The sequence below is a fragment of the Aedes aegypti genome, chromosome 2 (assembly GCF_002204515.2).
Source record: "Aedes aegypti strain LVP_AGWG chromosome 2, AaegL5.0 Primary Assembly, whole genome shotgun sequence".
Classification (NCBI taxonomy): Eukaryota; Metazoa; Arthropoda; class Insecta; order Diptera; family Culicidae; genus Aedes; species Aedes aegypti.
In genome coordinates this window covers 349,762,558-349,777,647 of record NC_035108.1, presented here as the reverse complement: position 1 = coordinate 349,777,647, position 15,090 = coordinate 349,762,558, and the positions used below count along the sequence as shown (strand labels likewise).

Here is a 15,090-nt window from a genome sequence, read left to right as displayed (position 1 = left end):
GAAGTATGTCCAATCAATAATTGACAACGGAACATACGATCTTGAACTGTTTATCCACACCCCTTTGCTTAATGGAAGGAATTTGATCAAATTCAATGTTTTTCACAATTATGCCAAACGGCTATTATGCCAAATGGCGATTATGCCAAACGACCGTTATGCCAAATGGCATTATGCCAAACAGCTATTATGCCAAACGACTGTATGCCAAACGGCATTATGCCATACGGCATTATGCCAAACGGGGTAGACCCTAAGAAACCCACCAAACTAGCAGCCAAAACTAAGTCAGCCGCCAACAGCGTAAAAATCCCTCACCCAGCCTCATTTCTTACTTACCAACTCGCGTCGTTTGCAGGTTGTTTCAGCTTTTTGATTTCCTTCAGGGCCCAGTTGGCGAGTTGCTTGGTGCGTCCTGTCCGCGAGTTTTTGCCTTCGGCCAGTAGCTGCTGAATCTGGAAGTCTTCCAACAGTTGCAACAGTGGGGGACCAAACGCTGTGCACATATCGCCAATCAGACCCGACGCGATGGCAATATTTCCGTCCGAGAGTTCACTGTCCTTGGCAATCGAAACGATGTAGTTGATGATGAAGGGTACGTGCGGCTGGAGCAGATTGACGTCGTCGTGGGGCGACTTATCGACTCCCTTCAAGCCCTGTACGATTCCGGTGTAGGCTTCCAGCACGCTTTCGCGCAATTCGTTCAGGTAGTCAATCATATCGTAATCGTTTGGATCAATCTGCACCTGCGTCGCATGCGTCAACATCTGCAGGACAATGCTGAGATACTTTTTGAAGTCCGGACCAATGCTCAGTGCCATATCACCAAATACGGATAAGATCTGTGGTTTTACGCTTCGATGGATCGACGGATTGCTAAGGTTTTCTAGAAGCAATGTCATGATTTCGTCACAGTAGGGAAGAATTTTGTTTTTCAAGCCTCGACAAATGTCTCCGGCAAGTCCGACCGCTGTGCAGCAAACTTGATACTCTTGATGATTTTTCAGGCCCATGTACAGATATTCTTTGAAGGCGTCCATGTACTTAATGAATCCTTCGCCTAGTAAATCGACTAATGTGGACACTGCCATCAAAGCGTCTTCCTGCACACCACCAACTTTTCCGGAGCTGGAACTGAACATGGTCAACAGAGCGGTCATGATTGCGTCCGAGATCTGAGGAGCATCCTTGGCATCGACCTTTCGTAGCACGGATTGCAAAGTGGCACACAACAGAGACTGCAGATCGTTGAACTGATGTCGATCGGAGTGGGTGGAAATGTGGGACTCCATCTGGAGAACTTGATTTAATCGCTCCAAGATGACCATAGTTGTCTTTTGTACCGACACGTAACAATCCTGCGGTGAGTTTTTGATCATTTCCATGAGTGCTTCGTAGGCTGACGAGCGTAGATTGGCCTGTCCACCGTCGTGACGATCGGTCGTTTCCAGCAGGTTGCTTATGATGAAATCGAAGTACTGCGATAGGCAGTAGGTCTGTGGCGGGTCGTCAACTACATTGGCTGCATCGTAAGCTGCTTCCGATAGTCCAGTGAATGCCCAGCACACATTGGTAGCTACGCGGGGTTCAGCCTTCAAGCCGTTGAGCAGAGCCTTCAGCAACGGCTCCAGGTACTGCTCGTTGATGGCGGCTTCTGGAATGACCTGGAAATAGACAAAAGGATTCAGAATGATGCTTCCTACGAAAGGCTGGAAATGTCTTATTTACAAGTTCCTACAGACATAAAGAGACAGATTTTTGCTATTACATACCTCACATATCCTGCCGAAGGTCCATGCACAGGTGTCCCGCACAATCACGCTCTGATCGTACATTAGTTCGATCAACGTGGGCATGGCTTGTTCAACCAATGGTTTCAATGTATTCGTTTCCAAACCGCTGAGAATCGATCCAAACACCATCAGAGCAGCATCCCGATAGCGCCAGTTGGTGGACTTGATGTTATTGTTAACGAATGGCAAGACATACGGAACGATCTCATCCTCACAGCATGTGGCCAACAGCATCAAACAAACGCCCGCCGACTTCGAGGGATTCCAATCGTCTTCGTCGTCGAACTCTTCCTGCCGCGTGAGTTTTTCCATCAGCACCGGAGCGAGGAATTGGAGGGCTCCACGGGCATAATGACGGGACACTCGGTTGGGAGGTCGTCCTGCTTCTGCCGCTTCTTGTGCTTCGATGGCCAAATCAATTTCTTCATCGCTCACGTTGGACCAGAATTCGATACCCTGCAGGGCTATTTGCTCGTTGTCTGATTTCATCGCCTCCAGGGTGATCGGGAATAGAGCCTGAGCCATGTATGCTTCCATATGCTGGTAGTAGAGGGTGAGAATCTTTACCAGACACTGAAGAGCGGCCACACAGATCTGAGTTTCGCTGCACTGGGTCGCTTCGCAGACAACTTCCATGATGTAGTTTCTCTCAGTCGCCTCTTCAAAGTTGGCTTTGGTGAACTCCAACGAATTGAGCAAAGCATTGGTAGCTGCCAACCTTACGTGATTCGACGGTTCCGACTTTCGCATTCCATGGATGATTGCCGTCAAGATCTGATTGGATTGATGCTCTAGGATTTCCGAATTGATGTCTTGACAGATATAACCGATGGCTTCGAGGGTGGCCTCCCGTTGCATTTCCGTGGACTTATCATTGACTACATTGTCCACCAGCTTCTGTATCAAATCAGGCCATTGCCCAACGGGAAGCTCGGCCACAGCCACATAAGCGACGCACTGTGCTGCAGATGAAGGACGGGTGCTTTCCGTTCCGAGAGATGCCACAATCTGAAAGCAACGGGAAATTATTTAGTGTTAGCCTCTAGGGTATATGCAATTCATCGTCGATCTACTTCAACTTATATTCACCCAGGGCACTGATATCACATCAAGTTGATAAAAAAAAACTATCAAATGATATATCGACTTCAAAATACCTTATCAATAATGAAGATTATAGGTGTTATAATGAAACAATAGAGAAAAGTAATAGAATAATAGAAAAAAGAATTGATTACTTATTTATACATCTATAAAAACTCAAACATACAACATTTTAAACTAAATTTTAATGCGCTCATGTTCTTCATTGCGTTGTTCAGATATTGTAGAGAACATTTCTCGCTTTACATATGTAGGTATGTACTTATGTTTTTTTTTCTAAAACACCATTTCCTCAAGAATGATAACAGTGAGTACTAAACAAATTTCAAAAGAGTTTTATTGGATATAGGTTTCCAATAGATGAAGATTACAAGTATGTCCTATCAATAACTGACCACGGAATGACGATCGTGAGCAATTTATCAGCATCACTTTGCTTAAGGTGACATATGTTAGAGAATGACGGAGACGAAAGTCTCCTTAATAAAGATAAAAAAAAAATATGTTAGAATCCAAAAATGGCTGGCACAATGGCCGACTTGTGCCCCTACTTACGATTTAGAAGGCACTAATCTGCTGAAATAATGAACGTACAAAATAGATCTTCTTATTCTAAGCTTTCTACTAGTGCACAAGGCTAAAATATAAATTGCACTGCAGTTTGATGCTTCTTTCGCGAGATTTGCACGTTTAAGTTTTGGCACATTATTAATTTTTGGATTCCAAGCTGTTTCACCTTAATGGATGGAATTCGATCAAATTCAAAGATTTTCACAATTATGTCAAACTGCCATTATACCAAATGGCGATTATGCAAAACGACCGTCATGCCAAATTACATTATGTCAAACAGCTATTCTGCCAAACGAATGTATGCCAAACGGGGTAGATCCGCTCCGCTGTATGGAGAGGCAAAGCGACCTATGTAAGCATGAATCAAAACAATAAAACAATACTTGAGTCGATTTTACACAGGTACAAATACATCGTAATTATTGAACGAAACTAGTGATTCTTTATAGTGGTTATCACGCCCAATGGTATGGGTGCCCTAGTGTAGATGTAGTTGTGAACCTTAGAGGAAAACAATATGCACTCAGTCTAGAAAAACACCCAGAAACCGGGTGTAAATTTTTCAAATTGGGTAATATTTCCATATGCATTTTGATGAGTCTGGAAAGTGTGTGCAAGTTTCTTTGAGGAAAACAAAAACAAACTGTGTATGACGAGCGTATGTTAGTCTACGTGTGTTCAAATGTCACTAAGCTCTATAAGAGAGATTAGAGGAAACTGACATTTCTGTCAAAGTGTGAGCCTATCGAGCAGCGACAGCTATGTTTGTTTTGATTTTTTTTTCTTCTGGAGTAACGTAATCCACTTGAAATTATTTTGGTAAAAGTTGTTTCGCATTGAGAAAAAATGTGAAATATATGACTTAACCTTCGGGCTGTCACGTTGTTGTACTTTGCACAACAGCTGTGATTTGTCTCCAAGGATTTCTAAGGATTTTCTACAAAATTGTCCTTCAGAATTTCTTTAGGACCTCGACAAAAAAATTCTCTAATGATTCCTTCAGGAATTATTCCAGATATTGCTCCTAAGGTTTCTTTGGAAAGTCATCCAATATTCTAAGAGAGTTATCAAAAATATTTTAAACTTTCTTCCAGGAGTTATCCATGTATTTCTCCAAGGGAATGTGAATGATTTTTTTCCAGAAAGCTGAGAAACTGTTGAAAATAAAATCGTAATTTGATTCCTAAAGCAAATCTTATTTCGGTTAAAACTTGTGTAAGTCCTTTAGTCATCCTTGATGAATAAGGATTTCTAGAAGAACTCACTTTTTAGGGAATTTTACAAGATTTTCTAGATTATTGCTAAGATTATTGAAAAAAAATCAATTGAATCTCTGGATGATATCCCACAGGATTTTGTGAAATAACTTTTGGAAAAAACATAGAAATTTAGGAAAAGAGAAACTCAATAATGAAACACATGTCGATTTTAAGGGATTATTTGAAAAGTTCTTAAGGTGAAACAATTTTAAGTTAATGAAGTCCTAGGATAGTCTTTGGAAAATTATTCAAATTAATCCCTGAGAAAATTACTGGAGGTAGTAACGTTGAAGTGCTCAAGAATTTCTCAAAGCAAATTCTGGAGAAATTTCATGCAGCATCCTTTGAAAAATAACTGATAGAATTGATAGAGGAATTTCTTGAAGAACTTCTGGGGAAAACCCATTATTAGTTCCTGATAGTATTTCAGATAAATTCCTGAAGCTGTTCTTAAGAAATATGAGAAAAAAATTTGCATCATCTGCAAGAAAGATAAAAAGGGGATTTTTGAGAACTTTCATCAAAAATAAAGATCAATTCTCTTAAAAGAAATTTGCGACCAGCCATAGGTATGTTAATACTTTACTGATTGAATATAAATATATTGAAAACGTCAATCATGTTTTGGTAAATCGAAAAAAAATCATACTCAAAAGAACCACTTGAACAGCTCAAATAGCGATTTGATAGCGGCGCAGCCAGCCAAATTTTTTTACGATTGTAGAGATTTTATTGCAAAAATTACCTGAGAATTCCACTTTTTTCAGTTTGAATAAAATTCCCCGATAATTCCAGGTTTTACAGGTTTTTCCAGGTGTTAGACACCCTGCTTTATTATAGAGGCTTTCAGCCTTAATCTGCTCCACCTCTTTCCTTACCCAGCATTAGGTGGATTCACCTTTTTTCTTTTAAAAGCATAGCATAGCATAGCATAGACTGACTGTACATGTCAAAGGTTGCTACTCCGTGATTGATCGGAACTGGTAAGAATTGCACTACGATCCAAATGAATAAGGGATGGGATTTTCCGCTTACTTTCGAAGTGCAATTTTAGCAGATCTAATATTATTGATCAATAACGGCGCCGGCCAAGTCCTTACAGTCAGTTGGGATGGGGAAAGAATGTTAGGGTGTAATGATTGTTGCTTCTAGAGACCGAGAATACCTCTGCATCTCCACAATCACCACGGGAAGGGTGTTTATTAGTGAGCGAGGAAAAGATCTGGGAGTCACCTCTGGTCGGTTATGCGATCCATGGACAAGGTGGAAATATACGACTAGTTTTGTATTTTTGTCTCGAGAAGTTTTTGGTAGAAGCTTTAAAAAATATGTCAACATCTATAATGTCGAACAATTCAAAAGACGTTTTTATTAATAACGAAAACTGAAAATTACATGTATACATTTGAAATTATATGAAACAGGAATAATGCCGACACTTGTAGTGACGAACCATGTATAGTTTGTTTGAAAATTACATATGAGTATTACTGTGCATTTTGTCTCGATATGGTAGAAGTTTTAAAAAAATACGTGAACATTCACAATGTCGAACAGAACAATTCAAAAGATAATTTTTAATAATGTCAGAAAGAGAAAAATATATGTATATTGAAATTGTATAAGAAAAAAGCATAATGCCGACACTTATAGTGACGAACCATACAAAGTTTGTTTTAATATTACATAAAAGTTACGCTTTCAAGAAAAAATGTGTTATCATAAGCATGAAACGAACTCACCAGTTGGTTATCCATACTCGACTGAACACAAAACTGACACTGACAGCAAAACTTCTTGGCGTCCCGAAAACAAACCGTCTTGCTTGGGCCTTCCCAAATACCTACCCAGCAAGACGCTACACAACAGGAAAAAAAAATCGGCGGCAAAACCACGCGCGAAACCGTGAGCAAAACCTATCTGCCGACGCAAAATCGAACCGTCCTGCTTGGGCTTCACGAAGCACTACCCAGCAAGACGCTCCAAAACAGGGAAAACAATTCTCCGGCGACGAAAACACGCGCGAAACCGTGAGCAAAATTATCGGACGACGCAAAACCGAACTGCCCTGCTTGGGCTTCACGAAGCACTACCCAGCAAGACGCTCCACAACCCATTAGGTGGATTCACCTTTTTTCTTTTAAAATGATAAAAACAACAAAACAAATTCTACTCATTCAAATTAAACTGAATGTTTATTATAAAACAAATACCATGCCCACACAGTTACGGATCACCCACAGTGACGGATCACTTTGGCGTTCAACATCGGATAACTCGCTCAAAACATAAACGTTGACGTAAAACATATTTTTCCCATGTTATACTATTTGTCTTCTACCATTTGTAATGTTAAGCACAACATTCAACCGCTAAATAAAGGTGTTTTTGACAAATGTTTAGTTGGTACCACACAGCTATCATTATATGGTCGTTTTCTGTAAGAAGTGCCGTCAGCATTCATAAGCTCCCACAGGTGGTAAAATTCAAATGTTATAGCATGTGTTATGCTCGTTCGCTTCGATTTAGTATGAATTCATCTTTGAAAAACATTTTACTTGAATTTTCATTCAAAATACCGAATATTAGCACTTCTAACTAGTGATCCATAATATGGACCAGGAAATGATTGTTTACCACGGTTATGGATCACTTCCAAAGAATGTAGATTTCTGCTATTTTATGCATTGGATTCGACATTTTTTAGACAACAGCACTAAGGATAAAACTAATAAAACATCAAGGTTTGTAAATTTCATATTTTAGCAGACAAAAATGGGTGGAAAACTTGGTGTGGAGCGGAAACAGTTCATGTCTCAGTTATTACAATGCAGTACCACAATAAAAAGGGCATTTTACCCTTGTTTCCAGCTCTAACACTGCTATTTTTTGCAGTGATATATGAAACATTGTTAACTTTCGCCATACCATGCAATACAGATGTATTGAGTTGAAAATATCTTGATTTTGCGCACTGATCCGTAATATGTCACAATTTGATCCATAATATGAAAATTGATCCATAATATGGTTTTCAGGAACCGACAAAATTTTTAATTTTTATGCAATCCTATGTAAATATTACACCCAAAACAGTTTACTAACCGAAGTTCCAATTTGAAACGATTCGATTCGTGCTTTTAAATGACAATTTAATGTTTTTCATGTCGTTTTATTGAAATTTATAGGTTGGACTCCACACTATTTGATCCATAACTGTGGGGTCATGGTATAGTGCAAAATAGGTTCACATTTTGTGTGTAATGTTTATATGAATTCAAATGTATGTCGAAGGGTATCAATAAATACAGGCATATAATTTTCTTCCATAAAAGCACTGCCGGTCACTGGGAGGTGAACTTCTGATTGACGCCATGAAATAAATAAATAAATAAATAAATATTTATATGAATTCAAATGAAATTGAATATTTAGGTAACTTCAATTATGTGGAAATATGGACAGCATGATGTAGGAATTGCTCCCTTGCACCAATAGTTGCCGTAGTGTTCCAGTAGTGGATAAATTGACAGAAGCAGTGTTTTAAATAGATATATAAAAATGAAGAAATGTCACAGAGATGATCTTTATGCTTCATTCGCAAGATTTTAGTTGCTGCTCCGAGGAAAAAATGTCAGACCTATGTTAAAATCAACTATTTTGTTCAAAATTTCCTGAACCATTCCCGGACGTCTACCAATAGTGGCTCAAGCGATTTTATGCCCAAAAAATAATGTTATCGCTCTTTTTATATTTTTCTCATATAGTAGAGATTGTTAATCTATCTGTTAACGCTAAAAGATCTCTGTTAGGGCTTTTCGTTTTTATGTTATGATTTTTTATAGCTTAGGTTATCCACTAATGGCACCACCCTAAGGGACATAAACTGCATTCAGTGCACTCGAATATTATTTACAATGGATCCATCAACAAAAATTGTCTTTTTTGCTACTTATTGGATTTCATAGCGAAAATGATTGAGAAAGGGGGATTTTTCATAATTTAACCTCAGTTCCTTATATGTCCGCTTATGAATATTATAATGTTGATGGACTTAAGCAATCATTGTGATATAATGTTGTATGTTTGAATGTTGATAGGTTACGAATAAGAAATTGGGTCAATTTTAGACACAAATTAAATATTTTTCCATTATTCCAAAGATGAAAGTAGATGGAAACAGTTTATGATTATCGAATAATAGATGCGCCTATGACCTTGGTTCTTGTTAAGGTACTTTAGAGTCAATATATCTTTTGGTTTTTAAATCAACTTGATGTGGAAACGGTGCCCTGCGCGAACATAAAAATAAAATTGAATCATTTTACTTACATTCTTTTTAACGTATTCTCGCATATCCTCCGGGAATGAGAGCCACCTTTCCTGGTACTGGAACTTTATGGCGGGATCTTTGCTGGTGAGCTGATTCTTGAGCTGCAAACCAGCGGCCATGCGGGCCACGCCGGAATTGCCAACAAAGACCAGCACATCGGACAGGGCCCGGATGAAGCCGGCCAGGTTGGATGCGGCGGCCTGCTCCAGGAAGTTTTTCGCTGCCAGCAGTTCATCTTTGTCTGTGGAAGAATAGGATGGCAGGAAAGTCAATTAGAAGTAATCGAAATTGGTTCATTGGCTGGGACGAAATAATAATCTTAAAGAAAATATTAAACATAACTCAACAACAGAGTGTTACTATTTTGAAGTCATAGGTCAGTTTTGCATTTAACACCGACCCAAAAGGGAAGAAGAAGAACTAAATACTGCAGAATGGTTTTGGCGGTCTTCTCACATTAACACAAGATAAAAAAAATCTTCGATAAATGAATAACATTGACTTTCTAAAAATGGAAAATAAAATATTTCAACCAAGAAATACGGTTTAGATAATGAAGCATATCAAACTGAAATTTAAGCATAATAAATCATATTTCCTGCAGTTAGCAACTGGGAAGCTGTTCAAATTTACGCCTTTGGTTCCATTTCCACTTTGCGGTTATGTTACTGTTGTTGGCTCTCCTCTCTCCTGCTCTTTTCTCTCTTGTTATGAATTGTTAGACACACACAAGCATAAACAAACTTCGAGGGGTCCGACGATGGTGATAGCAAACTTTTCAACGTAATAAGCATTATTATTACGACAAAATTTATGAATGAAATTTAGCATACAAGATAACGTCATGAAGTTGGACAGTTCAGAAAAATTATTTCAAGCATAATTCTTCATTCCGACGTAACTGCAAAAATAAACAAATCGAGATTTGCTTTGCATGGGCTTGACAAACGCATAATCTACATATTGAGTCCAAAAAAGTAATCCTAAAACATTTTTTTGATTTTTTGAAATAAATTTCAATTCTGCCCTATGTGCACTTTACTCAGTGTTTTTAATTTGGCTACATACACCCTACCATTGCAAAGCGACTCAACTGTCAACATTTTTCATGCTAGCACATACACCGTACATATGCTCATAGCAAAGCGACCTATATGCAGAATCAAAAGATAAAATTTTAATCAGCAGATACGTCATAATGTTTTTGAATTACTAAACATGTTGGAAATCGAGAGATTCGGATTTTCACAGCTGCAGTAAGCTGACGGGTCGGCAAACTGATGTGGAACATCATCAGTATTCGGTTTTAGACAAATTTCTCACCAAATTTTTCACAAGAACTGTTCTCCATTTACTTTTGTTACTCACGGCTCCGTCCGGTGATCCTGTTAGTCGAGTTGAAATTGGAAACATTCAATATTCGTTGTAGTTGAACGTAGAAACTGACGAATAGAACAAACTTTATTATGTTTTATGGGAATTTGCAAACCGGTGTATGTGCAACTTCAAAACAATACTGGTGTATATGACGTGACGCATGTGATAAATGAACTGTCAAACCGACGCATCAAGCAAGGTGTATGTATCAAGCAAGGTATGATATCGACGAATCATCATGGTGTATGTGAGCAGCACAAAGCAAAAGGGTTTATTCGATAATTTCACCAGTTTTTCAATCTAATTCAAAACAAATCGGAATTGTTTAATAGTGGTTAGAAACGGTGTTCTTTTTTTCAACTTGTAGAAGACACAGCGATAGAAAAAATGCAAAACATTTTAAACAGGATTTAAAATGCTTTACAATATATTGCATCGCATTTTTCTCGAATCCTTCCAAATGTTAGATACGCCGATTTGAAAAATTAGGCTTGATTTACATGTTTAGATGAACATAATTTTTGACGAAAAAATCTCAAAACTATTTTTTGGTCGAACTTTGATAAAATGAAGTTAACGCTTGTTTTCATGAGACTATTGCAAAATAACTATATAAATAAAAAAGGGATGGTGTTTGTATGTCACGAAATAGCTTTAGAACGGGTTATCAGATTTTGAAAATTATTTCATAGTTATCTCGCATAATCTGAGATAACGCCCTAAAAGCCATTGGTAACCACGCGTGTAGCTCATTGTTTCTGAGCAAATGAATGAATAATTAAATGTAAATCTATTCAAATGCTCAGAAACAACGAGCTACACACATGGTTACCAATGGCTTTTAGGACGAGATCATAAGTTATGCGAGTTATGTTCCTAAACTGTTCCGACGTGTTTGTGTATATAAAAAAGCACAGGTTCTTCTTCTTCTTCTTGGCATTACGTCCTCACTGGGACAGGGCCTGCTTCTCAGCTTAGTGTTCTTATGAGCACTTCCACAATTATTAACTGAGAGCTTTCTTTACCAAAGTTGTCATTTTCGCATTCGTATATCGTGTGGTAGGCACGATGATACTCTATGCCCAGGGAAGTCAAGGAAATTTCCATTACAGGTTATTGAACGGTCAAGTCGAAAAAACGGGAACAAACTAAACCGTTATTTTGTACGGGACTTTTCAAGGCGCTTTTCTACAGCTTACTTGATGGCAAGACGAAGTTTGTCGGGACCACTGGTCACTAATAAGTATTGACCTGTAGGGTGCAGAACCACTTGGGTACTTCAATGATTCACTTTGGCATGTTTTTTTTTTCTTGGCCGAATTGTCTGAAACTTTGCACTACGAAGCGCATAAGTACGACGCATATTATGGCTAAATTTGAGCTATGTAGCTGTCAAAAAAAACGCTGCCGAAGTGAATCAAAAGTGTCAAGAATAGGATCCGGCTCCCTATCATTTTGAAACGGAATATGCGAGTTAAATTTTTTAAACATCGTTTCAAAATAAAAAAAAATGTTAAGTTAGTTAAAAAATCTTGACAAAAATCTTGAGTCCAAGACATTTTCTACAGATAGTTCCTTTTAAAATGACATTTGTACGATCCAGAGTTACGATTAAAAGAAACTAGTCGTCCCTTCTACTCTTTCTACGTTCTTGACATGACAGACATGACGAGAAGTTTCTTGATTGCGTTTCTATAGAACGGCACAGCAACTCCATATCTTGGCATTCGACCTCTTCCAGGCGGCGCTTTTTGTCCCGGAATTGGCAGGTTTGCTGTTTCCGTCATCGTTGATGACGGATAGTTTTGGGCGCAGTTTCACCATCACCAGGTAGTGGTATGAGTCAATGTTGCGCCACGATAGATTCTGACGTCGGTTATATCGGAGAAGTGCCGTCCATCGATCAAAACGTGGTCAATTTGCGATTCTGTCTGCTGAGGTGATCTCCAGGTGTACCGATACGGGAGGCTGTGCTGGAAATAGGTGCTACGAATGGCCATATTCTTGGAGGCGGCAAAATCTATCAGTCGTAGGCCGTTCTCGTTCGTCAGCCGGTGGGCGCTGAACTTTCCAATAGTCGGTCCTAACTCCTCCTCCTGGCCAATCTGAGCGTTCAAATCACCTATGATGATCTTGACGTCGTGGCTTGGGCAGCGGTCGTACTCGCGTTCAAGCTGGGCGTAAAATGGGTCCTTGTCATCATCAGTGCTTCCGAAGTGAGGGCTGTGCACGTTTATGATGCTGAAGTTGAAGAACCGGCCTTTGAGCGTCAATTTGCACATTCTTTCGTTGATCAATCACCACCCGATCACGCGTCTTTGCATATCACCCATCAGTATAAAAGCTCACGTGTGTTGCCGCAGCTCTGGGAGATGGTATGGCTATCTATCAGAATCACTTCCAATTTCATTTTCAAATTTTCACCACCATAGATTTGATTATAAAATCACTATTAGCACCCTCACAATCACTACATCTAATAACGACTAGTGTAACGCACAGTTCCACCAAACACCCATTCTCATGTTGCATTATAAAACGATTGATCACACGTTGGCTTCGGAACTTAACCTCCATTACTGATTAGTACAAAGGATGCTATAGCTCGTGTAAACGAACTGAAACATCAACAACCAGCACTGGTTTATAAGCAACTACTGAGCCCTGGCGGTCCCTTCGTTCGAAGAGAACCTGATAATATGCCGAAACAAATTAACAGATCCTCCGCCTGAAAGCAGCCGTTTCATGATCAGGAACCGTTGGAGGTGTGCCAAAGTATTGGGAAGGTGATATGTTTCACAGACGGGTATTATTATATTGCACCTTCTACTTTGGCACCGTCAAACCCTGTGTTCGTGGCCAGGGCTTCCCAACAAAAAAAAATAACTTTCATTGATGTTCTATCACTAACAGGCATTGCATAATTCGCTCTCACTTGAGTATGAAGCACGATCAAAGCAAGCAAAGAAAAACATCCCATCTGTTGCGGTCCACAATCGTCATTGTATCGCAAAGTGTAACAAGTCTGATAAATGGAAGCAGCGAGCGAGAGCCCCAAAGAGAGAGCGATGATAAAATCCATTTTTCTCGCTTGTTTACCGTTGGGGATAGGTGTTTTTCTTCGCTGGCACGATAAACAATCCACGAACTTCCAATAGCAATAGTGTCCCCCAGGCTTGGAGCATGTTTAGAGGGGCTTTATCATGCACTATTATTCCCCCAATCTGATCGAAGTTTTAGCAGGATACGATGAACAGTCTCTCATAATGTGCAGCATGTTATGATAGTTACAAAAGAGCGATGCGTGAGAGATTCTCTTAATTTACTCAGGATTCAATCCCTGATCACTAATCATAAACTTCATTAATTTTTGATCATCAAACTGAAGTTTAAAACTGAAAATATATTGCTCAATGCTTTTTTTAAAGTACTAGTTTAAAATATGAAAGATGGAGTATTCGGTTATATTAGGAGTCATTTATTTCATGGCATTGCAACCACTCATTCGTGATTCACAAACTTGATAAAAAAAACTGGCAATACAGGTTATTTAAAATTCCTTCCTATACAGGTTGCTCCTACTGCCAATGAATTAACAGCTTCGACCAACAAATGGGTAAAACTATTGTTCGCAGGTTTACTTTTTCGTTGAACACGTCAAAATGCTGTCTTTACGTCCACTAAGAGATTTGAAGCTTTTTGGTATGACTCACGTATCGATTCCCGTAACTTCATGAGCCCTAGGTATCAGGTGCTGTAAAGAATGTTATAATCCCTTAAGAGTATGTGAAAAAACGATTTTGACAATTTAGAAAAGACTAGTCAATTGTTTGAACAAGCCATGAATTGAAAATCTGTTGAGTTTGCATTTAAATGCATTTGAATGCATAAACAATATTTCAATGCATCAGGAATGATCCACCCTTTGGCAGTGACACACAAATATATCACAACATTTACAAAGAACTACAAGATGTTCCAAGTAATGAGGAATTGGTCCTATAAACAGGGTATCGTGCTAACCGCAGCGAACAGTCCAGGAAATGCAAAATATTTAGACGAAAAATCAATGTCTTCGGTCATGCTGCCTGATGTTATAAAGGGGCAGGATCCGTCATTGATTTCGTAATTTTCAAGAGTAGTTTTTTTGTTCAAAATCAAGAAAATTTACAGGAAAATGTGTTCACTGTATTCTGTTCCCCTACCGAAACACAGTGAACACATTTTCATCGAATAATTTTTAGTTTTGAACAGAAAAACTGCTTTTCAAGTTTTGATGATGACGATGGTTACGATGACGGAGCGTTGATCGTTAAACCACGAAAATGTCTTCCACCAGATAAAAACGTTCGAAAATCCAATTAGACCAAACAAAAGCGTTTCTGTAGATTAAATATTTTTTCGGAGGGTTTTGAACCTTCAAAACTCATCGACGTAATTGTCCAAGGGTCCGTCATCGCAAACAATCGTCGTCATCATCGAAATTTCAACAGCAGTTTTTCTGTTCAAAATGGAAATGTATGCGATGAAAATGTGTTCTCTGTGTTCTGGTTAGAGTATTGAATACAATGAACACATTTACATGTAAACTTTTTTGCTTTTGAACGGAAAAACTGGTTTTGAAAATTCTCAAATCAATGACGGATTCTGC

The 15,090-nt window shown here is 38.8% G+C and overlaps 1 protein-coding gene across 6 annotated transcripts in view; it reads right to left on the bottom strand.

Moving 5' to 3' along the window:
* LOC5577561 (importin subunit beta) overlaps positions 1-15,090 on the bottom strand; it is a 32,707-nt gene that overhangs the window by 15,114 nt on the left and 2,503 nt on the right. For all 6 annotated transcript variants that reach the window (XR_002500775.1, XR_002500777.1, XR_002500774.1 and 3 more), the window contains exons 2-4: positions 9,062-9,303; positions 1,773-2,801; positions 340-1,664 (exon numbers count right to left, since the gene is read on the bottom strand). Coding sequence is in view for 2 of the 6 variants with exons in the window: in XM_001663385.2 (XP_001663435.1) it covers positions 340-1,664; positions 1,773-2,801; positions 9,062-9,303 (2,596 nt within the window). In the remaining 4 variants the exon portion in view is untranslated. The remainder of the gene's footprint in view (positions 1-339; positions 1,665-1,772; positions 2,802-9,061; positions 9,304-15,090) is intronic.